Source organism: Manihot esculenta, chromosome 2 (assembly GCF_001659605.2).
Source record: "Manihot esculenta cultivar AM560-2 chromosome 2, M.esculenta_v8, whole genome shotgun sequence".
In the NCBI taxonomy this organism is placed as follows: Eukaryota; Viridiplantae; Streptophyta; class Magnoliopsida; order Malpighiales; family Euphorbiaceae; genus Manihot; species Manihot esculenta.
The window spans coordinates 17657158-17684606 of NC_035162.2; the positions used below are offsets into that span (position 1 = coordinate 17657158).

At 32.7% G+C, this 27449-nt stretch overlaps 1 protein-coding gene and 1 long non-coding RNA gene across 2 annotated transcripts; both read left to right on the forward strand.

The window, feature by feature from the left end:
• The first annotated feature begins 2791 nt into the window (after window positions 1-2791).
• Window positions 2792-4478, forward strand: LOC110609386. The gene is made up of 3 exons (XR_002487029.2): window positions 2792-2951; window positions 3059-3128; window positions 4277-4478. It is a non-coding gene; the product is annotated as an uncharacterized LOC110609386 (long non-coding RNA).
• Window positions 4479-10761: 6283 nt separating this feature from the next.
• LOC110609385 (aspartate--tRNA ligase 2, cytoplasmic) lies at window positions 10762-16614 on the forward strand. The gene is made up of 10 exons (XM_021748929.2): window positions 10762-11411; window positions 11826-11936; window positions 12253-12366; window positions 13371-13661; window positions 13802-13912; window positions 14158-14211; window positions 14790-14869; window positions 14971-15086; window positions 15406-15520; window positions 16323-16614. The coding sequence occupies exons 1-10, from the start codon at window positions 10920-10922 to the stop codon at window positions 16447-16449; spliced, it is 1611 nt and encodes a 536-aa protein (XP_021604621.1). The 5' UTR covers window positions 10762-10919; the 3' UTR covers window positions 16450-16614.
• The last annotated feature ends 10835 nt before the right edge of the window (window positions 16615-27449 follow it).

The window sequence follows — 27449 nt, forward strand, 5'->3', positions numbered from 1 at the left end:
ATTTGGAGAACGAAATTTTTATAAGAGGGGTAGAGTTGTAACATCCCTAATAAAAAAATAATAAAAAATAAAATAAAGAAATAAGTAATTAATTAATGAAATAAGAAAAAAAAGAGAAGAGAAGAAGAAAAAAAAAAGACAAATTAAATTTTAATATAAGTACAAGTGGCAATTTGCTAGCCACTAGACCAAAAAAAAAAAAAAGAAGAAAAGAAAAAGAAAAAGAAAAGTAGAAAGAAGAAAAGGGTAGCAGAGAACAAAACAAAAAAAAACCCATCTTCTACCTTCCCCATTTTCTTTCTCCTTCCCGTGCATATGAATAAACTCCATTTCTCCATCTTTCCTCTTTTACACCAAAATTGCTTCACAATTTCACCTCCAATCAATTACCCATCTTATCCCAACACCTTTTCAAAGTAAAATTTGAAAAAAAAAAGGGAAATCAAAGAGAAATTCCAAGGTTGAAAGAGAGTGAATAGTAACCAAGGGTTTGGAAATTTAAAGGTATGTTAGGGATTTTTGTTGTAGGGATATTTCTTATCATTTTATGTGAATATTTATGAGAAATATTGTATTAATTTGATTTATTGGTGTATTTTTTTCATGAAGAAGAAGTAAGACATATTAAGGAGCTGTGTCTCTATGCTGGACCGAGCTAAGTGAAGATAAGCTTGTGGGTCCTGACTTGATAAGACAAATAGAAGAAAAGGTTAAGATCATCAAGGAGAGGTTAAAGGCAGCATCAGACAGACAAAAGTCATATGCAGATAAGAAAAGAAAGAATATAGAGTTTTCGGTGGGCGATAAAGTATTCCTTAAAGTGTCACCTTAGAAAAAAGTGCCGAGATTTGGCAAAAAGGGCAAACTGAGTCCTAGGTTTATTGGTCCTTATGAAATTGTGGAACGTGTAGGACCGGTAGCCTACAAGCTAACCTTACCACCAGAACTTGACAAGATACACAATGTCTTTCATGTTTCCATGCTTAGAAGATACAGGTCAAATCCCTCTCATATCCTCCCAGCAGAATCTGTGGATATACAGCCAAACTTGTCATATGAAGAAGAACCTGTGAAAATTCTAGCAAGAGAAATAAAAGAATTGAGAAACAAAAGAATTCCTCTTGTTAAAGTCCTGTGGAGGAATCACAAAGTAGAAGAAGCAACTTGGGAAAGCGAAGATGTCATGAAAGCACAGTATCCTCATCTCTTTAATACAGGTAAAATTTGGAGAACGAAATTTTTATAAGAGGGGTAGAGTTGTAACATCCCTAATAAAAAAAATAATAAAAAAATAAAATAAAGAAATAAGTAATTAATTAATGAAATAAGAAAAAAAAGAGAAGAGAAGAAGAAAAAAAAAAGACAAATTAAATTTTAATATAAGTACAAGTGGCAATTTGCTAGCCACTTGACCAAAAAAAAAAAAAGAAGAAAAGAAAAAGAAAAAGAAAAGTAGAAAGAAGAAAAGGGTAGTAGAGAACAAAACAAAAAAAAACCCATCTTCTACCTTTCCCATTTTCTTTCTCCTTCCCGTGCATATGAATAAACTCCATTTCTCCATCTTTCCTCTTTTACACCAAAATTGCTTCACAATTTCACCTCCAATCAATTACCCATCTTATCCCAACACCTTTTCAAAGTAAAATTTGAAAAAAAAAAGGGAAATCAAAGAGAAATTCCAAGGTTGAAAGAGATTGAATAGTAACCAAGGATTTGGAAATTTAAAGGTATGTTAGGGATTTTTGTTGTAGGGATATTTCTTATCATTTTATGTGAATATTTATGAGAAATATTGTATTAATTTGATTTATTGGTGTATTTTTTTCATGAAGAAGAAGTAAGACATGTTAAGGAGCTGTGTCTCTATGCTGGACCGAGCTAAGTGAAGATAAGCTTGTGGGTCCTGACTTGATAAGACAAATAGAAGAAAAGGTTAAGATCATCAAGGAGAGGTTAAAGGCAGCATCAGACAGACAAAAGTCATATGCAGATAAGAAAAGAAAGAATATAGAGTTTTCGGTGGGCGATAAAGTATTCCTTAAAGTGTCACCTTAGAAAAAAGTGTCGAGATTTGGCAAAAAGGGCAAACTAAGTCCTAGGTTTATTGGTCCTTATGAAATTGTGGAACGTGTAGGACCGGTAGCCTACAAGCTAACCTTACCACCAGAACTTGACAAGATACACAATACCTTTCATGTTTCCATTCTTAGAAGATACAGGTCAAATCCCTCTCATATCCTCCCAGCAGAATCTGTGGATATACAGCCAAACTTGTCATATGAAGAAGAACCTGTGAAAATTCTAGCAAGAGAAATAAAAGAATTGAGAAACAAAAGAATTCCTCTTGTTAAAGTCCTGTGGAGGAATCACAAAGTAGAAGAAGCAACTTGGGAAAGCGAAGATGTCATGAAAGCACAGTATCCTCATCTCTTTAATACAGGTAAAATTTGGAGAACGAAATTTTTATAAGAGGGGTAGAGTTGTAACATCCCTAATAAAAAAATAATAAAATAATAAAATAAAGAAATAAGTAATTAATTAATGAAATAAGAAAAAAAAGAGAAGAGAAGAAGAAAAAAAAAAGACAAATTAAATTTTAATATAAGTACAAGTGGCAATTTGCTAGCCACTTGACCAAAAAAAAAAAAAAGAAGAAAAGAAAAAGAAAAAGAAAAGTAGAAAGAAGAAAAGGGTAGCAGAGAACAAAACAAAAAAAAACCCATCTTCTACCTTTCCCATTTTCTTTCTCCTTCCCGTGCATATGAATAAATTTCATTTCTCCATCTTTCCTCTTTTACACCAAAATTGCTTCACAATTTCACCTACAATCAATTACACATCTTATCCCAACACCTTTTCAAAGTAAAATTTGAAGAAAAAAAAGGGAAATCAAAGAGAAATTCCAAGGTTGAAAGAGAGTGAATAGTAACCAAGGGTTTGGAAATTTAAAGGTATGTTAGGGATTTTTATTGTAGGGATATTTCTTATCATTTTATGTGAATATTTATGAAAAATATTGTATTAATTTGATTTATTGGTGTATTTTTTTTTCATGAAGAAGAAGTGGATGGGAAAGGAAAATTAAAGGAAAATTAGAGAATTTTAAGCTTGAGAAAGATCTTGGGAAGGTTTGTGCTCAACTCTATTTTAATAAATGCAAGAAATTGTTATTTATGTTCTATTTGAAATTTACTACCCTAGTAGAAATAGACCAAGTGAACAATAGCTTAATTGTATTTGTATAATCAAAGTTTGAGAAATAATAGATTTAATAGATAGACAATTTTAAAATTAATATGTAAAAGTTATGGATATAATGAAATGACTCTATTTTCTTTGATAGAAAAATATTTTGGTTAGATATAGTGACAAATAAAAAAAAAATTAGTAGGCTAAAAAAAAAAAAAGAAGAGATATTAGATTAGATGAAAAAAAAAAAGAAATTAAAGGAATAAGAAAAATGAGACATAGTGTAAATATGATGTTGAAGAATAATAAGAATAATATAAGATAAAAAATAGGAATTAAAAAGAAAATTGAAATAAGATATATTGTGATAAATAGAAAAAAATATATATTAGATTAGAAAAAAATACTAATAATAATAAACAGAATAATAGTTAATTTATTAAGTATTAAATTATGAATTTGTAATTTATGTAGTTAAATTAAATTAATAAATTTATAGGATATGACAATACTTAAAAGCAGAGTTGTAATATGATAAAATGTTATAGTTTGAACAATTGACAGTTACACTGTATTGAAAGTTTTTATTCCCCTGTTTAAATGTCTAAATTATTTAAAGTCTGGCCCTAGTAAGTTTGGTAGTAAGTTTGGTGGGAATTGTGAGTTAGTTTAAGGGTGTGGCATGCCATATTCTACAGTTATAGAATCGGCTTTTGAGCCATGCATACAGTTATTTGGCACTTTGTGCCCTACAGTTACAGTTTTCTTATCTCACTTAACAGTCCCATTTAAATTTATAGGGGCCAACAGAAAAATAATAAAAAAATAAAAGTATTATGAGAAAATAAAACTTTTTACATGATGAAGAAAAAGAAAAAGACTATGAAATGAAAATATGTATATATGTGAAATAATAATATGAGTTAATTTTATTTTAAATTATTTGCTATATAGTTTCTTGTTATTTGTTTAAGTTGTTGTGGTTAAATGAATTTTGATTTACATGTGTTATTTAAAAAAAAAAAAAAAGTTGAGCACCACTAAGCAATTTGCTTAGCGCGTAGGAATTTATTTTTTCCTCAGGCAGGTTGTAGACCCAAGTAGCAGTAGATCAAGATCTGCATCAACCCAGCCAGAGTTACATCATTATCTATCTTGGGGGTATATTTTGTAAATTTTATATAAAGTTGATTGTGGAAATTTGGCATGTACATAAAGTTTTAGTTGTAGATGATTTGAATTAAATATATTTGAAGACTTTAATTTTGGTGTAAATATGGGTTATTAGTATAAGTTTGGATGTTGAGATTAATGAGATAATTTATGAAGTGCTTAATCTGAATTGAAATTGTATTGATATTGAAAGAAGTTTGGGGGTTAAGGTTGAAATTGATAGAAGTGTGAGATTACTATTCACAGGTGGAATTAAGTCATATTTCAGAGGAAACTTTGCCGAATTTTCAGTAAAAATAAAAAAAATGGGGTTATGATTTATATGATATAAAATAAAGGAAAAATAAGAGAATTGTTTCAGAATGTAATGTCTCCAGCTCAGTTAAGTAATTAAGGTGTTGGGGATGTTACATTATCTATGTTTGTAATTATATAGCAATCTTTGCTCTATTATCTATGTTTCTAATCACATTGGTTGGTTAGGGGTATAGTAGAACAATTTTCTGGAATATATCTTTACATCGTTCTTTGTCAAGTTGTTGACGAGAGTTTTGTATCACGAGTTGGTCTTGGATTTCGCATCAAGCCGTAAGATGAAAATTCGCCAGGCCTATTTTTGAGTGTTAGTCCCAAAATTTTAATAATTCTATGAGCAGAAGATTCTCTAGGCTTATTTGGTTAGTCCCAAATCTACATAAAGTATTATTAGACATGCAAAAAAAAGGAAAAATACTTTCATTAAGTAAAAATTTGCAAGTACATATCAATAAAATGGAAAAAAAAAACATATTTTGGGGAGATGAGTTTGTTCGCAAGAAAAGGTATGATAATAAATAAGTATGGGTATATGAATCAACTCGAATTAAAAGTGAGCAATCAGTCGGTTATGAGCTGAATCAGAATCGAAAATGAAAAATTAAAAAAACCAAATTTATAAATAATCAGAAGCGAAATCAAACTGAAATTAGAGAAAACTGAATCAAACCGAACTAATTCAATTTGATTTTATGCGATTCTATAAAGTAAGAACCGATTTATGCATTTTCAACTCTGTCTCTACTAAAAAACGTGACCACTCTCAATTTAACAATTTCATCAACAATAACATTCATCAATAACAATTTCAAACCAGCAAACAACTTAGAAATATAAAAAAAAAAAAAAGAAAAATTATTAAATCAAATCTAGCTAAATCCCAAGCTTGTTAACAATTAATATTAATCCAAGAATAACAAATTAAGTATATATCCATAACACAGATTCTTCAACAATCAAACCCTAAAGATTTAATCAAATATATTAAGGGAAAAAAAAAAAAGAAAAAAACATAGATTACAAGGAGAAACCATAACCAGTCAACAATAATTAAAGCAAAAACCATAACCAAAGCGGATATCCAAGGCGTCGAGCATTATCAATAATTTCTTCTCAGGTAGATTCATGTCGCCGAGTAAAATAGAAACTAGAGGGATTGAGATTTGTTGATAAATAATTAAAGAAAGAAGAAGAGGAAGAAACGAGTAGTCTTCTCGTGAAGGGGCAATTCCATTGGGATTGAGGGGAAAGAGAGGCTGGGAGGAAGGGAGAGAATTGGTAGAACTTCTACAGTAGAAGAGAGAAAAAGGAGAAGAGGGTTAGGGGTTTTTTTAGGTTATATATATATATATATATATATATATATATGGACAATTCAGTTCGGTTTTTCTCATTGATTTCAATTTTTTAATCGAACTAAAAACTGATATTTTAAAAATCAATAATCAAATTAAATCGAATAGACTAAATAATCAAATCGATTGGTTCAATTTAATTCGATTTAGTTTGATGTAATTTGATTTTCTATTAAAACTAAAAACTGCTCAGCCATAACTCAAATATAAAGAATCAAGATCAAATGGAGGGACATATGATATGACTTGACACTTATCACTCAACTCAATACTTGTTGTTCAATTAATGACCCTTCATATTTGTCATCCAGACTCGTTAAATATCACAGATACTTCCGAACTTATCATTTAAGCTCGATACATGTCACTCAAATTTAGAACTCATCACCTGTGCTTGATACCTATCATTCATACTCAGTATCTATTATCTAAACTTGATGTCTATTACCTAGATACATTTCACCCAAACTTAGTATTTATCACCTATCATATGTACTTAGTACGATTAGTCACCCAAGTGTTGAGTCTTCTGATCACTTGTCTAGTCAAAACAATTAGTCATTTTTTATCAGCCAGTGTTGCATTAATCCAAAATATTGATCTATTATTTTTATATTTATAGCAATTGTTACCTTTTTACAATATATAAATATGAAGTAAACACATGTACATATATTTGAAATACTAATTAAGCTCTCTACATGCTCTTAACTCAAATTAAGCTCTTCATTAATTTGCATGTCGAAGTAATTGCTATTAGACACATTCATCTCATCTATATTTCTCTATACCGATTGGACATCTAATTTCTAGACTACATCACTTACTTAGCAAATAAGTGGGACCATGCTTCACAAATTTTGAATTATCTTCACCACCATAGAAAATTCATGCCTAATGGTTATATCATCGCCTCCTTTTTTTATCCCGAAGTTTTCTTTCACTTGTCATTCAATCGATGGCTCCTCTCCATCCCGTCTTACTCTCTATCGATCGTCATTGGCCTTTATCCATCTATGCAACATCCTCTCCCTTGATAGCTCCTCACTATCCCTTCTCACTACCGACGGATTCAGGGTGGGGCCAAGAGGGCCATGGACCCCTGAAAAATTTTAAATTATATAGGGATGTTTAGGTAGTTTTACATATAGCAGAAAAAATTACCATTCGATCTCTATATATTTAAAATATTTATTAGTTAGTACTTATTGCAAAATTATGCAATTAAAATATTTTATACTTTATAAAATTAACTTCTTTAATCTTTTTATCAAATAAATCCTTATCTGCCTTCAATACTATTTAGTTCATTTAATTTTAGTTGTTCATTTTATTTTGTCCCTCCCATTCTCTATTTTTTCCAATCCAAAAAATTTATTTTTTATCTTTAAAATTTTAATTCCAATACATAAATTTTTTAAAAAAGTATTCATTCATTGCGTAATTTAATTTTATACACTATTTTTATTATTAGGAAATAATTATCTCACTTAATTAGTTTCTAATCTATTTATATAATTAAAATTATTCGTTAAACTATCTAAATTTAGAGAAATAGATTTTAAATTTTTATAAATAAAAGTATTTTGTGAGTGATGTTTTATTAATTAATGAGTTTCATGGAGTGATGTTTTATTAATTAATGAGTTTCATAGACTATTTAAATTTAAAAAATAATTTAATTAAAAAATATAAATTTAATGGATAATACATTAGATAATTTAAATTTAAAAATATTTAAATATAAATTAAGTATCATTTTTATAGATAATTAGTTCAGTTATTTAAATTTAGAAAAAATGAAATGAAAATATTATTTTTATAGTTAATGAGTTAAGATAATTTAATTTTAAAAAATAAATTTTATAGTAAATATTATATTAAATTATTATATTACCCTAACAATATTTTTTTTATGAGTTTGTATGTCACAATCACAGTAAATTTTTTTTTCTATAATAAATATTATTAAAAATCAATTTTATAATAAAATGAAAAATAAGTGATTAATCGGTTGATTGTTAACTCATATTAAAAAATATATTTATAAACGTTAAAAATAAGTTGTTATTAATATATTTTAATTAATGAAAAAATAGATAAATTATAATTTAATTATAATATTTTATTAATTTTTATAAATTTTTTAATATATATTTATTTTATAGATTTTATTTTTATTGTCCATTAATTAAAATTGATCTCCCTGAATAAAATTTTTGAATGTTCTCACTCTCAAATTGACCGTGTTGGCCTTTATCAGCCACTGCAACATTATCTCTGTCGAGAGCTCCTCTCCCCATTTCAACATCATCTCCCTTGAAAGCTCCTCTCCATCTCCATATCCCATCTCATTCTGGCCTTTATCTGCCATTGCAACATCATTTCCCTCGAAAGCTCCTCTCCATCCCATCTCATTCTGGCCTTTATCTACCATTGCAACATTATCTCTCTTGAAAGCTCCTCTCCATCCCATCTCATTCTTAGCTGATCGTCACTGGCCTTCATCGGTCATTGCCACATCCTCTCTCTCGATGCAATACAACTGATGGCCACAGATCATTATAGATCACTCACTTTAAATCTTTATTAATATTGTAAATTTTGGCATCACAAGATTCAATTCTTCAACCATTGCAACATTGTTGCATCACAATGAGCACAATGAGCAAGGAACAATAACATGCAAGGTCCCAAATTCGAGCATGCAAGGTTTCAAATTCGAAGGCGATTGTTTCTCACTTATTTTACTTTCAGATTTTATTAATAAATTTTATTTTGTAAATTATAATTGGATTAAAATAAAATATCTCCTTCCATTGGATGAAATGTTCTTTATAGGGTTAGTTATTGCTTGGTTAGGAGATTTATTAATTTTAAAAATTTTCTAAAGAGGGGAATGATGGATTGAAATTAGATTAAAATTGATATAAAATTACAAGATTGGAGGGAATATAACATTATAAATTATAAGATAGATAAAAGCTACTTTAAACATTTTATAGAAAATTAACAGAAGCAATCAACGGTCTCTCATAGAAAGATTCAATAATTTTATTTTAAAATTATGAGTGACATTTTAATTAAAATTAAAAATTATTTGGACTTAATAGTTAAAATTCGGTGATCCACAGTAATTTTTCTTTTTTTTTTTAATATGCAAGTGAACTTTGCTTTTAGTATTTTGCACTTAATCCCTTAAATAAATAATAGCATTGGAAGTACTAACATGACACAATGTGTAATGCCATTTGCTCCATATCAGTCTGGGGTGAGCATTCGATCGATTCGGTTTAAAATTGAACCGAATCAAATAAATCGAAAATTGAAATTTTAGTATTTATGAAAATCGAACCGAACTGATTTTGGTCAAAAATTAAATCAAATTTAATCAGTCTGATTCAGTTTAATTCGGTTCGGTTTAATCGGTTTTAATTTTTAATAATTTTTTTATTTTTTATACTTTATTTTTAATATTTTAAAATTTAATTAAAATATTTTAATTTTAATATGATTTAATTTCTCTATATTATTAAAAATATATATTATTATCACTAATCGGTTCGGTTCGGTTTTTTCGATTTTTTTCTAATTAAAATCGAATCGAATCGAAATAACTGAAATTTTTAAAATTAAAAACCGAATCGAATCGAAATGTATAAAAAATTGAACCAAATTTTCAAATCAATTCGATTTGATCGATTTTTTCAGTTTGAATCGAATACTGCTCGCCCATGGTATCAGCCACGCTACTGCCGTGCCTACGCGTATTTGCCACGTTAACATCAAGTCCGCGCATGTCTAACACTATTGGTCACTTTATTTATTATTTAAGTGCTAATGGCGACACACTCTATGCTACTAAATACAAAAATTTATTTAGGGATAATTATTTTTTATATTTCTTAAATATTGGTAAAATAATATATATATATATATATATATATATATATATATATATATTTCCTATTTTTAAAATCCAATATATTTCCTATTTTTAAAATCCAATAATTTAACTTTTATACTTTAATTTTGTTAAAGTGGAAGTACAAAATTTCATTTTTTTAAAAATTATTTTTGAAATGATTAAAATACTTTTAAATATATAATATTTAATCATTTAATTATATTAAAATTTATACTTATTTTTCTAAATTTTTTAAAAATAAATAGTTTAGTTTATCTATTTTAATGTTATTAAAATCCAACGGTTTAATTTATAAATTTATTTCCGATCTCATTTTCAAATTACAAATTTTTAAATTTAATATCAATACAATTTTATATAAAAACATTTTAGTATATAAACTTATTTTCCACACCAGTAAAAATCACTCTTTACAAATAAGTTTTGCTTTTCCATTAATAAAAATGACTATTGGTTAAAAAATACTGTAATTTTATATTTTTATATTTATCATAATTATATTTAATTTATAAGATAATTTATTAAATTAAATAAAAAAATTTAAAATAATTATAATAAAAAATTTTGATATTATATTTCTATTTTTTAATTTATATTTAATTATAATAATTTTTAAAATAATTTTAATCAATTTAAATTAATGCAATGTTATTTATTAATTTTTTTAAATATTTAATTAATTTTATAATTTTTATTAATTATATACCCTAATTAAAATTAATTGTAATTCCAATAAATGCAAAAATTGTGTTTTGCCACGTGCCTAGCAAAAATTTCTTCAACCCACCTCCATTTGGTAAAAATCCCTGGATTGTGAATGGACCTAGCTGCAGGGCGCCCATAGACTTGCAGAAAGGCAGAAGCAGGGTAGGGTTTATCTGAGATCTTTATTTCATATCGGCTCATTTCTTAATCACACGCAGTATTCCACCAAAAACCAAACAAACGCGACCTTTCCCATGGAGCAAGTAGACGAAGAATCATCCCAATCTGTCAGCAAGAAAGCGACCAAGAAGGAGGCAGCTAAGCAGGAGAAGTTACGCCGCCGCCAGGAAGCTGCGTTAGCCTCCGCTGCCTCATCTCTTGCCATTGAGGAAGAGGAAGATCCATTGGCCGCCAATTATGGTAATGTGCCGCTGTATGAGCTACAGTCTAAGGAAGAGAGCAATCTCAGCGATTGGACTAGAGTCGAGGAGCTAACCGAGGGGTTGAAGGATAAGGAGGTGTTGATAAGGGGCCGAGCTCAAACAACTCGTGCAGTGGGTAAGAATATGGCCTTTGTAGTGGTTAGACAGAAGGGTTTCACCGTGCAGTGCGTGGTTACCGCTCAGCCTGAATTGGTTAGCCGGCAAATGGTGAAGTTCGTGGCCGGGCTTAGCCGCGAGTCCATTGTCGATGTTCAAGGCCTGGTTTCTGTACCTTCTGTTCCCATCAAAGGCACCACGCAGCAGGTTTCTTTTCTGCCTTCCCTTCGTTATTGGTTTTTTTTTTTTAACCTTATTTTTAATTCCATATAATTAAGTTTCATAAGGATTTTTTTTTTAATTTTACTGTTTTGAGAATGAAATACTTGTGTTTTAGTTTGTTTTGATATTATATATACAGTATACTTACAGATGGGAGCATGTATATGCATTCTGAATTTTGGTTAATAGCCAACAAAAAAAGTAAAATTTGAAGGCCTGGGGAGACGAATTAGTTAGTAGACATTGGAGGCTGAATTCATCCAAGAATAAACGAAATCCTTTTTGCCTGATCATTTCTGTGAGGGCTTAAAATTATCTTGTGTTGCGTTAGTGATGGTCTTCCAAGTTCCTTGTGGGATGTTGACAAGTTTCTGTGAACTGTTTTTTTGTTTCTTGCAGGTTGAAGTTCAAGTCAGGAAGCTTCATTGTATCAGCAAAGCCTTGCCAACTTTACCCATTAACATTGAGGATGCAGCTAGAAGTGAAAAAGAGATTGAGGAAGCTTTGCAGGTGCAGATTGCATTTCATCTATCATCTCTCTGCTTATCTTAAATAAAAATTATATTCATGGATCCATTCGCACAGGGCAAAATACTAACTTGTACATCTTGATTTAAAATTTCGAAGGTCTGACGGATTTTCTGTATGACATTCGCACAGAGCAAAATACTAACTTGTACATCTTGATTTAAAATTTCAAAGGTCTTATGGATATCTTCTGTATGACATTTGCAGAGCAAAATACAACTTATACATCTTGATTTAAAATTTCAAAGGTCTAATAGATATTCTGTGTGTATGTTAATTGAGTTATTTGAATGGCCAGGCTGGAGAACAACTTGTTCGGGTTAACCAGGATACCCGTTTGAATTATAGAGTTCTGGACATGCGAACACCTGCTAACCAAGGAATTTTCCATATTCAGCATGAAGTTGGCAGTGTGAGATTCTTCTTTCCTTATTTCTGCTCAATCTTTCTAACTCTCTCTCTTTTGATGCCTATGTTGCACACGCTTACTAATTACTACTGTACATTTTACTTATAAGTCAGATTTTTTTGGATTAAAGAACTTTTTATCTGGTAATAGATGAGTATGCTTATGGATTATTAGATGCAGGATCCGTTGTTGGTTATGCTATAATAGATAGAGGGAGACTAAGAGCACGTTGGAGTTGATAAGCCTTTTTAGGCCTTTTTAAAGTTGATTCTAATCTTAAAACAATTCAATTTTAACAAAAATAACCATTTGGGGTTATAGTAATAACAGAAGCTGGGGATGCTGTATGTTTTGAACAATCAACTGCAGGTTGTGTCAACCAGATAACCATCATTTCGCAGTGATTATCATCCTTTTTTTTCCTCGTTTAATAGCTTATTCATTTCATTCTATTCTTTCAGTTTATTGAGTGGAAACTTGAAAATGACTTGGTTAGGCTTCCAAAGCTGATTCCAAATGAGTTGCCTTTGAGGAACTGAAATTGAGTAAATATATCAATACCTTGGGCGACTGTCACATAAGGGTTCTTTATTTAACATCCTGCTTTTGTCCTTGATACCTAATTGTACCTTATTTTTTGTTATTGGTAAATACTCAAATCATGAGTTGGCAATGCAATGCGACCATCTCTTTATTGATGTCGGTCAAATGGTTGAACTGGGGATTCTGCTCCTTGTGTAGCTCATATATAGTCTTTTAGAACAGCAATAGAATATTCTGAAAACATGGCTTCTCATTTTAACTGTTGGAAAACAAAAGTGGTTTTGCACTTTGTAATAGAACTTATATTTTGTCCCAAATGTAATGTATCAACTCTAGTAACCTTCCCAAGCTAGCTGTCTCTCCGACACACACATATGCTCACACATTTTTTATGGATTTGCTGTTAATTATTGACCTTTATACTTGCTTAACATCCATCTAAAATGAGCTGCATCAATGTGCAGATATTTAGAAAATTTCTAGAATCAGAAGGCTTTCAAGAAATACACACTCCAAAATTGATAGCAGGAGCTAGTGAAGGTGGTTCTGCTGTATTTAAGCTGGACTACAAGGGGCAAGCTGCATGCTTGGCACAGTCACCTCAACTTCACAAGCAAATGGCTATTTGTGGTGATAAAGAGCGTGTTTTTGTAGTTGGGCCTGTTTTCAGAGCAGAGGACTCTTATACACATAGGCATCTTTGCGAATTTGTTGGTCTTGATGCTGAAATGGAAATTAAAAAACACTATTCCGAGGTAGGAATTCATTATAATTTTTTGCTGCTTGTCGTGAGCTTCTAAATTGGATTTTGTTCAATATTTTGCTGTAAAATTGTGTTTATTATTGTTATTATTATCGTCATCATCATTATAATTATTATTACTATTATATGCAGGTAATGGATATTATAGATCGGTTATTTGTCACAATGTTTGACCATTTGAATGATAAGTGCAAAAAGGAACTTGATGCTGTTCGGCGGCAATATCCCTTTGAACCTTTGAAGGTAATCATTCATTACAGCTTTCAGAGTTATCATTCTGGCTTTCCCTAGAGTATTTGATTGTTAATAGCTGGTACTTTGGGAAGCATAAATAATGCAATATTATGAGTTTTAGCTCATAGTCATACACTAGTTTATATCTCTCTTTTGAAAAAGCATTAATATTGCAATTGTTTTGAACATTGGCTTTACATCGGTTTAAAATCCTTCACCAAAAATATGATTTTCGAGTTCTTCTCAATATGCAGTACCTACGAAAGACTCTACGGCTAAGATTTGAAGAAGGGGTTCAAATGCTCAAGGTATGCATGCATTTATTTACCTTTCTTTTAATTGGTGAGCTCATATTCTTAAATAATTTATGATATAATTTTTTAGCTGATATTTTGAATAATATATCAAATCATTATCACCATTAGTAAACAAAATGCTCATAAGATGGTTGCTGTTTAACAAGAGTTAGAATGCTGGAGAAAAAGAATTGATTTTTAGGAGAATGCACTAAATATTGACTAAGGCTACACAAGTGCACTAAATATTGATAGATGATTACGTTTCAGCTACATGTTTTAGTTATTGTTCAATGGTTCTGATAGATTTAAGATGGCTTCTCTGCAATTAATATTTTCCGTGTTAAGAATGCTGAGAGAAGTAGGGATATAGTCTGTCCTTCTTCTGGGTTTTTTGGAATAGACTCAAAAGTTAGTTTGGTTGTTAAAGTACATTGACTGGGTAAAAAAATCATGTGACAATGTAAAATAGTTGATGTTTAAAAACAGATGGTGCTTGTACTTTCTTGGCCTCCTGCATACATATCACTTGCTGGTTGCTGCTAATTGGAAAATTTTCCAAGTTCTATACATGTGACTTGTTTTGACAGGATGCAGGAGTGGAAATTGATCCTTATGGGGACTTGAATACAGAGTCGGAGAGAAAATTAGGCCAGCTAGTTTTGGAGAAGTAATTCAATTTTTGTGATTTTCATATGCATAAATGACCTAATATTGTTATCTGTTTTAGTCGGTGCTAATGAGCAGACGGGTGTTTGCTTTCGATTACAGATATGGGACTGAGTTCTACATTCTCCATCGCTATCCTTTGGCTGTCAGGCCATTCTACACCATGCCGTGTTATGATGATGCAAAGTACAGTAATTCATTTGATGTCTTTATTCGAGGTAGGAGAGTAGTTCTTTTTTTCAGCATCATTGTTTAATTTACATTTCAAGTTTTTTTTTCCTGAATCTGGTATCCTGGGATATTATAAATCAAATATAAATGCAGGTTATCTTTTACATGCTCTTTTCAAATAAATATTACCACGTACTATGTTAACGGATTGATCTGTTTATAATGCATATTTGTGTTTCAGTTCTATTACTCTATTTTGTATTTGCATGTCTTTGTAATTAATGTGCATGAAACTGATGAAAGCAGATAATGTACCTATTATTATTAGCTTGACTGGATTTCATGCATTCGTTCACCTTGCTTCAGGTGAGGAAATAATTTCAGGAGCTCAGCGTGTCCATGTACCAGAGTTTCTGGAAGAACGTGCAAAGGCATGTGGCATTGATGTCAATACATTAACAACATACATTGATTCTTTCAGGTATCCTCTTTGGCTCTCTCTCTCTCTCTCTTAAATAAATATTGCTACCTCAATTGTCTCAGATTTATTGTGCTGCCAGCTTGTTTGATCATGGGATTGTTTGTTTACACCAAATTAAATATTTGAAAAGAAAAGGCATGTAGACTCACTTTTATTTAACTGTTTGTGTTCTATTGCTTACCTGGTATGTCATTTGCTTTGATTAATTCTCTATGCATGTTCAATTGGGATTTTGTTCAGCTTGACATCCACATCAGCATTCCAGTGAAAAAACTACCAGATGGATTTCATGAGATTGATTTTGTTTGTCCATGCTCTAGCTTGCAAGAATTTAAAGCTGAAGCAATGAAATTGAAATTCACTCAAAATTCTAGTATTTTAACGTCATTATCCCAATTGAAAATTATTATTATTAGCTACTGTTTCTGCTTTTACAGATGTGCTTAACTGCTTGATACGTGACCCTAAAGCATAACATGCATGCTAAAGTTCATATACTTCTAGTTCCTGCCCCATTTGCATCACATTACTGAGATTTGCGACCCCTGAGTGATGATGGTTATTTTGATGCAACATTAAGGAAAAAAAATTGTGCTGATGGAACTTTGAATGGCTAATATAAATTGGAGCTCTTAAAGGGAGGTTCAATGTCGAAGCCTAGTATCTTGATACCTGATGACTGTGAAGATAGCTACCGAGTATTATTAGTTGTCTTTTTGAGCTTTAGCTTTCTTGCATGTTTCTAGGCGTGTGACTAACATATGCATGGAGTTGGATAATGAAATGGTTGTGATATTTGCAGGTATGGAGCGCCACCACATGGTGGGTTTGGAGTGGGGTTAGAGCGAGTGGTAATGTTATTCTGTGGTCTGAATAACATTCGCAAAACATCACTTTTCCCTCGCGACCCCCTAAGGCTTGCCCCCTGATGTGTTTCAGCAGGGTCTCATATATACATAGATATATTTCCTCGTGAAAGCTTAGCTTACAGCTTGCAGAAGTGGAAAAATAATACATTTGTATAAGAGCCTGTCTTGAGAAGATGGATAATCTCTTCACGATATAATAAAATCCTATTTGTGCACTTTGATTGAGGGCGGTGAGTTTTGGTTCCTATCTCTTCTCAGTAAAATAGGAAAATTATTATTGATTTATTGGTCTTTATGAAATTAACTAATAAATTCTCCAACTCCAAATAAAATTTTCTTCATTTTTTGAAAATATAACTATTACCTCCTTTTGTTAATAATTATACTAGCTAATGGGTAAATTTGGCAGTCAAATATGAGAGTATTTGGAAATTATAAGATTAACTTGGTGCCAAAATTCATTACATCAAAATTAATTTCATTATCTGTCAAATTCAGATTTATTATACCTAGCTTCAATTTGTACTGAATGCCAGACGGGATCGTCTCATCGGGAATCCTTGAGACAAACTTCTGTGACGCGTGAAGTGACCAGTGTCAATTGTAATGCCAGTGGAGCAAGATTCCGTTCGCCCTTTATAGTCACTTTCTTGAGCGATTGTTTACTACTTTAGAATGAGAGTGTTGAGCAGTCACTTTTTAAATGATTGTTCATAGCATCTATTATTTTTGTATATGCTTCAAGTAGCCTTGGTCAACAATTTGTTAGATTTCGATAATAGGTAATTATACCTATTAAAAGTAAAATTAATTTGAAATCAAATTAAAAAAAAAAAATCATATATTTTTTGGGTCAGACCAAAAAGAAATATATTTTCAATTAAAGTGTTCAAAGGAGTAGTTCAACGATATTTTTTAAGCAAAGTCAAGGTTTTATTTTCATTAATAGAATAAATTTACTTGAAACATTTTGTTTCTTAGGAGATCGATGCAATGTGAATAAAATTTATTATTTTTCTTTTGATGGAAGAGGAGGTCAATTTGAGAGGCTTAACCCAGATCTAGACTGCCAGTTTTGATGGAGGAGGAGGTCAGTAGCTTTCAGCGACGACCAAAAAGACAATCTTGTTCGGAGGTTGTTCAATAATTTCCAACTCAATTTTGCCCTATAGCCAGCGCATTGTTTAGCCTGTCTGGGTATAATCTGAATTAATTTAAAAATTTTAAAAATTTAAATTCAACTCGATTTTTAATATTTAATTTGAATTTAATTTAAAAATTAAATATTATAATTAGATCAGGTTAAATTCAATTAATGAAAAACTCATTTAGTATAATAACATGTTTAATTCGAACTCGAACTCAAAATAATTGATTAAGAAGCTTGCCAATAAAATTCGAGTTAAAACTCAAAAAACTCGATTAAACAATTCGTTAAAAAGTTTAAAATCGAATTCAAAATTAAAAAGTTATGATCGAACTCGAATTCAGATTCAAATTAATATGTACAAATTATTATCCGCACACTGTAATCATTAATATAAATAATGCTTTCAAATTCTAATAATATCAATAAAAAATTTATGATGTTTATAACTATAAATTCATAATACTTACAACAATACCAATAAAAAATTCATAACGTTTCCAACAATAACAATCAACTAAAATCATAAATCTGTAATACTTCCAACAATATCAATCAAAATTTTATCCGGAACTATTTTCTTTAGATTTAAAAAAAAATGCTTACCGTTAACTGCTACAGAGGATGCAGAGGCGCGGGCGTGGGCGCTCAAAGTCACGCAATACAAAAGTGGGCTGCAAATGACCGTCGACGGTTGATGCAGAGGTGCGAGCGTGCGGCAGCTCACGAGCACAAAGTGCAGTGGTGCGGCGGCTCCCAATCACGTGATGCAGAGGTGGGCTGCAAACGAGCGATCGTCGGTCGATGCAGAGGTGCGGCGTGCAGCGACCGTGGCGGCAGCTCACAGTCACACAAAGCAGAGGTGGGCTGCAAACGACCGGTCGATGCAGAGGTGCAGCGTGCGGCAGCTCACAAGCACGAGATGTAGTGGTGCGGCGGCTCACAAGCGCACGATGCGGTAGTAGTGCTAGCGTGATTTCAGGCAGTCGACGGGTATCTAGGCGATGTCGATGATGCGCAATGGAGGATACTGCAGCAGCGTGATTTGAGAGAAATCTGAACAAAACTACGTAGTTTTGATTAAAACTATGTAGTTTTAATGAAAGATATATTTTCTTTATAATTACATAATTGGATTAATGGGTTATAAAAATATTTTTTTTATATATTTAGAGGTTTCATTTAAAACTATATTATTTTAATTAAAATTATGAAATTTAGTCATGAATAATTATACAAATATATTAATAATAATTAATTACATATTTATAATAATATCTAGTTTAAATTTTTTTTTATAATTATACTTTAATTTTAAAAAATATTTAATTTTAAAACTCAATTTCCCATGTAATACTATTTCAATAATGATATTAAAGAGTACTAATTACAACATCTTTTATTAGTTTTTTTGTAATTTTTAAAAATATAATTTTTAATTATTTATAATATTTTATATTTTATAATTTTATAATTATTTTTATTTTAATTGTTTAATAATGTTGATTTTTTAGGATAATTTATTAAATGTTTATACACAAATATTAGTTTAGTTTTGTATTTTATACTTCTTATTTATATTTTAATATTTCTTTTATAAATATATATACCATCTCAAATTAAATTATAAATTATGAACCGCTTTATAAATATAATATACATTGTCTATCTAATTAATCATTATTAATATACTTTTATAATTATTATCACCTTTTATATTGTATGCTTAGTTATTAATAATTATAAAAAAAATTATAATTATACTTTAATTTTAAAAAATATTTAATTTTCACAACTCAATTTGTTATATAATACTACTTGAACAATAATATTAAGAAATACTTATTATAATAGTTTATATTAGTTATTTGTGATTTCTAATAGTGTGATTTTCAAGTATTTATAAAAGTTTAAATTTTATAACTTTATGGTTATCTTTATTTTAATTTTTTAATAATATATAAACTTGTTCATGAGTTTATTTAATTAGCTTGTTAATCAAATAACGAGTCTGGTCATAAGTTTACTTATAAGCATGTTCTGAGCTCATTTAATGAACTAGTTTACAAGCTTACTTAAATGAACCTATTTAACGAGTTTGCTCACTAGTCTACTCAACGAGACAGCTCGCGAGCCTAAAAATGAGCTAACTCGCAAGTTTTAATGAGCCAAATACTATCGAGCTTAAGTTCGGCTCGTTTAGGTGACGAGCTTCAAAGTTAAGCTCGAGCTTGACTCGTTTAAAAAACAAACCGAGCTCAGTCGAACTTTTATCGAGTCGAGTCTCGAGTAGTTCACGAATAGCTTGGTTCGTTTACACCTCTAAGCCTCATGTATGACATAATTGAAAGCAATGGTGAAATCCTGAACTAACAAAGCTTGAATGGTGCTTATCATAATCACAGTGGCGCCATTTGCTTGAGCTTTTCTTTCTAGCATGTTAACTGCACTGAGATTGTCATATTCCATAATGATATTTCTATACCCTAGGACTTTTGCAATCTTAAGGCCATGCAAGATCGTTTCTATCTCAACATTGAGGACTGATTTCTGATCCAACGATACAATGAAATCTTTAACCAAACCTCTTGATGAATCTCTAAAAATCCCTCCTCCAAAGCGAGGTGTCCATAGCCAATAACTGTGGCATCAATATTGAGCTTAATAGCATTCTTTGAGGGTTGCTGCCATTTGGAGTTTTGTACAGATCTCAGAAGGATATTGCCTTGTCTAGGAATCATGCTATGAGCTTACTAGAGCTCCTTGGCTGCTAAAAGAGCAAGATGAATAAGAGTCTTAATGTCCATAACCTCTCTCAAGAAGATGTAGGAATTTCTGCGGGTCCACATTCTTCAGCTGACCAAGCCAAACAGTAAAGGTCAGAATATATCGTCTCAAATATCAAGAACCAGCCTTACATTCCACCTCAGCTAGCTCTTGATGGAAATTTCAATGAAGAAATCATCCACTTTGTTAGGAGGCATGATTTTTTTTCATGCTTGGGTTGCAACCGAATAATCTCTTAGAGGATGTAAGATATAGTGAATGGGCTATAGTGATACAACCTGCTAAAAATAGCTTCCGAGTGTCCCATGTGACAAGCTTGTTCTTGACATTATTAATGATGCACTAATAGGTCTTTCTGGGGACACGGGAGTACAGTAGAGGCACCCCAAGGTACTTCCCCAGATTGTCAGTTTCTAAGACATCCGATTATTTCTTGTCCTATTGGGACACATTCCTAGAGAAGTATGCTCGAGTCTTATCCTTGTTGACCTTTTCACTCGAGCTGGAACAAAAGTTCTCCAAGACTTGGAGGATAGTGTCCACTTGTATAGTTGAAGCTTCTATAAAAAGAATAAGGTCATCAGCAAAAAATAAATTAGAGATAGGAGGGTAAACTTTACCAAGGGTAATAGGCTTCCATATGCCCTTATTCACTGCATCCGTAATTCCATGGGCTAGTCTCTCTATACATAGGACAAATAAATAAGGAGATAATGGGTCTCCCTATCACAAGCCTCTAGTGGGGTAGAATTTTTCAGTCAAGTTGCCATTCCAAATGACCTGCATCGAAACAGTAGAGACACATTTCATAATTGTACTAATCAAAGTGAGGGGAAGCCCTGCTTTAGAGGGAGTGTCCAGGAGGAAGTCCTAACTAATTTTGTCATAGGCTTTTTCCAAGTCTACTTTTAGAGCAATGAAACCTTTTGATCCTTTCTTTGATGCATGGAGTGAATGACCTCTTAAGTAATGATTATATTACCAGTGATTCTTCTTTTTGGGACAAAGCTAGTCTGATTAAACCAATTAGAGAAGGAAGCAAGTATTTGATTCTATTAGCGATATCCTTGATTATAATTTTGTACATAATAGAACATAAAGCAATAGGTATAAATTGTTTGATGGTAATGGGCATGGGAAATTTAGGGATAAGGGATATCACAGTGTTATTGATATCACCATGAAGCTCACCCTCTATAAAGACCCTATTAATCTTAGTACAAACATCCTTACCAATGAAGGACCAATTGTTTTGAAAGAAACCTACATGAAAGCCATTAGGGCTAGGTGTTTTCTAGGGCTTCATCTCAAACAGAGCCTTCTTAATCTCGTCCAGTGTTGCAAGAGAGACAAGGTTAGATAAAAGAGTTTTAGAGAGTTGGGAAAACTTACTTATAACTCTATAGGGAGAAGATTGAGATCCATCATTATGGAAAAATGAATGAAAATAATTGCAAGATTGCAAAGATCATCTCAGTCCTCAATCTAATTATCTTAGTCATTTTTCAAAATCTCAATTTTGTTTCTTTTCCTTCTAGATAAAATTTTGGCATGGAAATAAGCTGTGTTTTTGTCTTCCCAATGAATCCACTCCACTCTGGCTTTTTGGTACAAAATATTTCTTTTCTGAGTATAATTGAATCAAGCTCGTTCCAAAGATCAAGTTTCAAGTTGTAACGACCCGAAATCGGACCGCTACCGGTGCTAGGATCCAGATCGACCTAAGGTCGCCGGGATCCGTAGCAAGCCTAACATACAACCTATCATACATGATAATCCCATACATGATCATACATTTACATAAAACTTTAAACTTTTTCATTCACCAAACTTAATCTGTGCATACATTATAACCATAACATAAACCCCACACAAGAGCCCTCATCAAATGTTCTAGTGGGACTTCATATCATACATCAAGTTTGGTCTAACATTTCTTAACATTAAAACATTTTATAACGATCATGTACAAACGGGGATTAACATAACATTAGGGCCAAGCACAATGCTAAACCTCATAATATTTTTACACAATACTTTACATTACATTTTCATTCATGTCCACAGCTATCTATTACAAACATGACACCTTTACTCTTGCTGACTTCTTGGTCTATCCCGAACCTGCAAACCTAGGTGTTAAGGGAAAGGGGTGAGCTACTAGAGCCCAGTGAGCAGAATAGTAAAACAATATAAATTAAAATCTATGCTTTCATGAAATGCATCACATCACAAACAAATCACATCAAGGATGGACTTGTCACCAATAGCCCTCTACACATTCCAATGGTGCCAGGGGCGTAGAATGGGTCTCACTGGCCTTTCTCTTAATATAACATAACATAACATTCCAATGTGCGAGGGGCGTAGAATGAGCCTCACTGGTCTTTCTCTTACTCTGTGCCAGGGGCATAGAATGGGCCTTACTGGACTTTCATACCGTATCATCGTCATCATCTCATATTGAGGACTAATGGGTCATCCAACATCCATCCACATCAACATCATAGTATGCAATGCAACATATTCGTGAATTCTAATGCAAACAACCTAGTATTTATCATGACATTCGTGATGCATGAACATGCTTTGAAATTTATTTGCTTTGAATTATAAAGTTCCATTCTACTCACCTTAGGCTGACTCTGAACAGACTCTGGAGCAGCTACCTCACAGCTGGAATCCTCGGTTCCTCGCTACACAGGTGGACTCAAATGAGGGACCAACATACACTAACATGACTCTAAACATTCCCCCAAAAATCCCCAAAAACACCATAAAATAATGGGTAATTTACGTTTTAGTCCTGGGTATTACCATTATTAACAAGTCAGTCCCTGTATTTTTAGAAACCTATTAAAACGTCCTTATGTTTTATTTCCGTCAACGAAATAGTCCTTCCGTCCTATTTTCCGTTAAAATTAGATAAAGGAGGAGAGAGAAAATTTTTAAAATCCAATTTGACCCTCAAATAAAACCATTTATTTAGTCCTTGTATATTACAATTATTAACAAGTTAGTCCTTACATTTTCAAAAATCTATTAAAATATTTTTATCTTAGAAGAAGAAGAAGAAGAAGAAGAAGAAGAAGAATTGATGAAGAAGAAAAGGAAGGAGGAGGAGAAGGAGAAAAATAATGGGGGGGTAATATAGTCTTTTACTATATTTTTAACGGCAAAAATAGACAGAAGGACTATTTCGTTGACGGAGATAAAACATAAGGACGTTTTAATAGGTTTCTAAAAATACAGGGACTGACTTGTTAATAATGGTAATACCCTGGGACTAAATCGTAAATTACCCTAAAATAATCATAGAAAGCATGCAAAGGAAGGCTGAACAGGGCACTTTCGGCGGCAGGTTCGGCGGCCAAAAGTCCCTCCAGAGCCGAAACTCAGTCACCTTCAACGGCAGTTTCGGCGGCCGAAAGTCCCCTCTAGAGCTGAAAGTCCAAACTTTCGGGGGCAGGGTTCGGCAGCCAAAACTGCCTCCTCAGACAGGTTCGGCCGCCGAACATGGTTTCGGCTGCCGAACCTGAGTTCTTCCAGAATGGCAGAACTCGAGCTCCTCTCCCACAATCAGCCAACCAAACTTCAAAACTCAAACCAAATCACCCAAATTCATGCATAAGCACACCCTCAAGCATTTTGGGGCTTAGAACTAACCTATACCCCAAAAACAACTCATTTTGACATACAATAACATACATTTCATCAATTAACTCACATAAACCCTAACATTTACAACTAACCTAATCATGCATTACAACTCCCTAAAACCCCTCAAAACTTACATAAAACATCAAAGAAGGCTAGGATCCCCACTTACTTATAACTCTATAGGGAGAAGATTGAGATCCATCATTATGGAAAAATGAATGAAAATAATTGCAAGATTGCAAAGATCATCCCAGTCCTCAATCTAATTATCTTAGTCATTTTTCAAAATCTCAATTTTGTTTCTTTTCCTTCTAGATAAAATTTTGGCATGGAAATAAGCTGTGTTTTTGTCTTCCCAATGAATCCACTCCACTCTGGCTTTTTGGTACAAAATATTTCTTCTCTGAGTATAATTGAGTCAAGCTCGTTCCAAAGATCAAGTTCCAAATTGTAACGACCCGAAATCGGACCGCTACCGGCGCTAGGATCCAGATCGACCTAAGGTCGCCGGGACCCTTAGCAAGCCTAACTTACAACCTGTCATACCTGATAATCCCATACATGATCATACATTTACATAAAACTTTAAACTTTTTTATTCACCAAACTTAATATGTGCATGCATTATAACCATAACATAAACCCCACACAAGAGCCCTCATCAGATGTTGACTCGCGGTTGTCGAGGCCGGTCAAAAATAACCTTTCTGGTTATCAACAATTTTACAACTGCAGATAGTGGTGAAAGGATCGAATCCACAGAGAATTGATTACCTATTTATTTTACTCAACAAGACCAATAAAATAAACTGAAACAATAATAAATTAAAGATGAGATAAAAGACTGAAAGTGGGATCAAATGAGATAAACTGGAAGCAAAATAAAAATAAATTGCAATAAAAGTAAAATGGGGGGTTTGAGATTGATTGTAGTAACTAATAACGAGAGTAATAATAGAAAGCAAATAATTAAAATAAAAGGGTAAATCAATATGAGAAAAGCCTAGTTGAAGATATGGATCCACTTTGGTTGTTTGGGTTGATCATTGAAACTTAAATTATCTTGATTGGTTCAATAGATTAGTTATGGGGGTGGAAGACGCTTCTCACCACCATTTCTCTCCTTATGATTAAATTAATTAGGGAACGTCCTCTAATTAATTACTAATTAACAAATTGCCAAGGAACGTCCTTGGGCCATAGGCATCAAAACAATTGTCAATTGCATAAAGAAATAGAGAGATCCAATCCTAGCTACCCAAACGTATGGAGATAACGCTAGATCATGCAATTCCTTGGTTTTTACGCCAAGTGTTCTAAGGTCAGAATATTTCCAGCAATTACGGACTAAAAATAATCCCAACTAACAATCAATTAACTTTGCAATTAAAATCAAGTGGCCAATTTGATCAAAACAACAAAGTAATCATGTAATTAAAGCATCAATTGCATAAATATTGAACAAAATCAAAGACAATAATTTATGTTCAGATCTCACAATCTATTAAACAACCTTAGTTTCAACCAATCCTCAACTAGAATTAAAGAAATCAGCCACTCATTGGCTGAATTAAAAACAGAAAATTAAAAGGAAAAGAAAAAAGAACCGGGGAGGACGATTTCTGCCTTCTGCCTTCTTGCGGAAGTTGCTGATTTGAGGAATCAAATTGTTAATTGTCTGGCCGCTTAAAGCTCTTTAAATAGAGCTGGAGAGGTGCACTAATTAGGAAACACCGACGCTGTCCACTGTGCGCGTGTGTCGCTGAGGTACGCTGGTCTTGCGCGAGAATTGATGGACGGGTCCATGGTTGCAAGGGCTGTCCGCGTGCTGGAGTCCGTGTGCGTGGGTGACTGGCTCACGGTGGGGTGAGTTTGGCGGGGCTCAGGTGCAAATGAAGGAGCGGGAATGTATTTGGCGGCCACTTTGCGGATCCATGATGAAGTGGGCGGTGAAGGAACCTTGGTGGGGCCCATGTCGCGCTTGGCCCATGTGCGTGGCTCCATTGCGCGCTTGGCCCAAGGTGAAGGAGTGCGCGGGCCCATGTGTGCGCTTGGAAGTGTGTGAGTGCCCACGTGAAGTGGCTGGTCCTTGTGTGGGAGCTTGGGCCGCGGTGAATGTGAGTGATGAGATGCACAGGTCCACGTGCAGATGTTGATGAGGCGGTCCATTGTGTGAAGGTTCTTTGCAAGAGTGGGCTATGTGCTGACCATGTGAGGATAGCTTGGTGTGAATTGATCCATACGCTGGAGCTGGGTCATGTGCTGGAGATTGATTCGGCGGGGCCCATGTGAGGAATGTGCAGTTTATGTGAAGCGCTGCGCGGACTGCTGGACTTGGAGCGAGCTTGGTGGACTGTCCAAGCTTGAATGTGTGGATCCATGGGCTGTCCATAAGCGGCCCAAGTGCTTGAATATTAAGCTTCAAAATATTTTTCCCATATTTGACTTGAATCTGGCTTGGCAGGATTGCTCTCTTTTACTCCAAATAAGGCAGTTTTAGGGGGATTTTCTACAAATTGTCCTTTTACACTATTTTCTGCAAAATAATATTTAAAGTAATAAATTAAGCAGAAATCATGTAAATATTCATTAATAATATTAATATAAAATGGACTAAATTATGCTCTATCAGATGTTCTAGTGGGACATCATATCATACATCAAGTTTGGTCTAACATTTCTTAACATTAAAACATTTTATAACGATCATGTACAAACGGGGATTAACATAACATTAGGGTCAAACACAATGCTAAACCTCATAATATTTTTACACAATACTTTACATTACATTTTCATTTATGTCCACAGCTATCTATTACAAACATGACACCTTTACTCTTGCTGACTTCTTGGTCTATCCCGAACCTGCAAACCTGGGGGTTAAGGGAAAGGGGTGAGCTACTAGAGCCCAGTGAGCAGAACAGTAAAACAATATAAATTAAAATCTATGCTTTCATGAAATGCATCACATCACAAACAAATCACATCAAGGATGGACTTGTCACCAATAGCCCTCTATACATTCCAATGGTGCCAGGGGCGTAGAATGGGCCTCACTGGCCTTTCTCTTAATATAACATAACATAACATTCCAATGTGCGAGGGGCATAGAATGAGCCTCACTGGTCTTTCTCTTACTCTATGCCAGGGGCGTAGAATGGGCTTCACTGGACTTTCGTACCGTATCATCGTCATCATCTCATATCGATGACTAATGGGTCATCCAACATCCATCCACATCAACATCATAGTATGCAATGCAACATATTCGTGAATTCTAATGCAAACAACCTAGTATTTATCATGGCATTCGTGATGCATGAACATGCTTTGAAATTTATTTGCTTTGAATTATAAAGTCCCATTCTACTCACCTTAGGCTGACTCTGAACAGACTCTGGAGCAGCTACCTCACTGCTGGGATCCTCGGTTCCTCGGGTTCGAACCTACACAGGTGGACTCA

Bases quoted from the DNA above. Each gene is read 5' to 3' on its own strand.
- LOC110609385 (XM_021748929.2), top strand. From the start codon at position 10,920: ATGGAGCAAGTAGACGAAGAATCATCCCAATCTGTCAGCAAGAAAGCG. The intron at 15,087-15,405 runs GTAGGAGAGTAG...ACCTTGCTTCAG, and splicing joins ATTTGATGTCTTTATTCGAG to GTGAGGAAATAATTTCAGGA. The intron at 15,521-16,322 runs GTATCCTCTTTG...TGATATTTGCAG, and splicing joins ACATACATTGATTCTTTCAG to GTATGGAGCGCCACCACATG.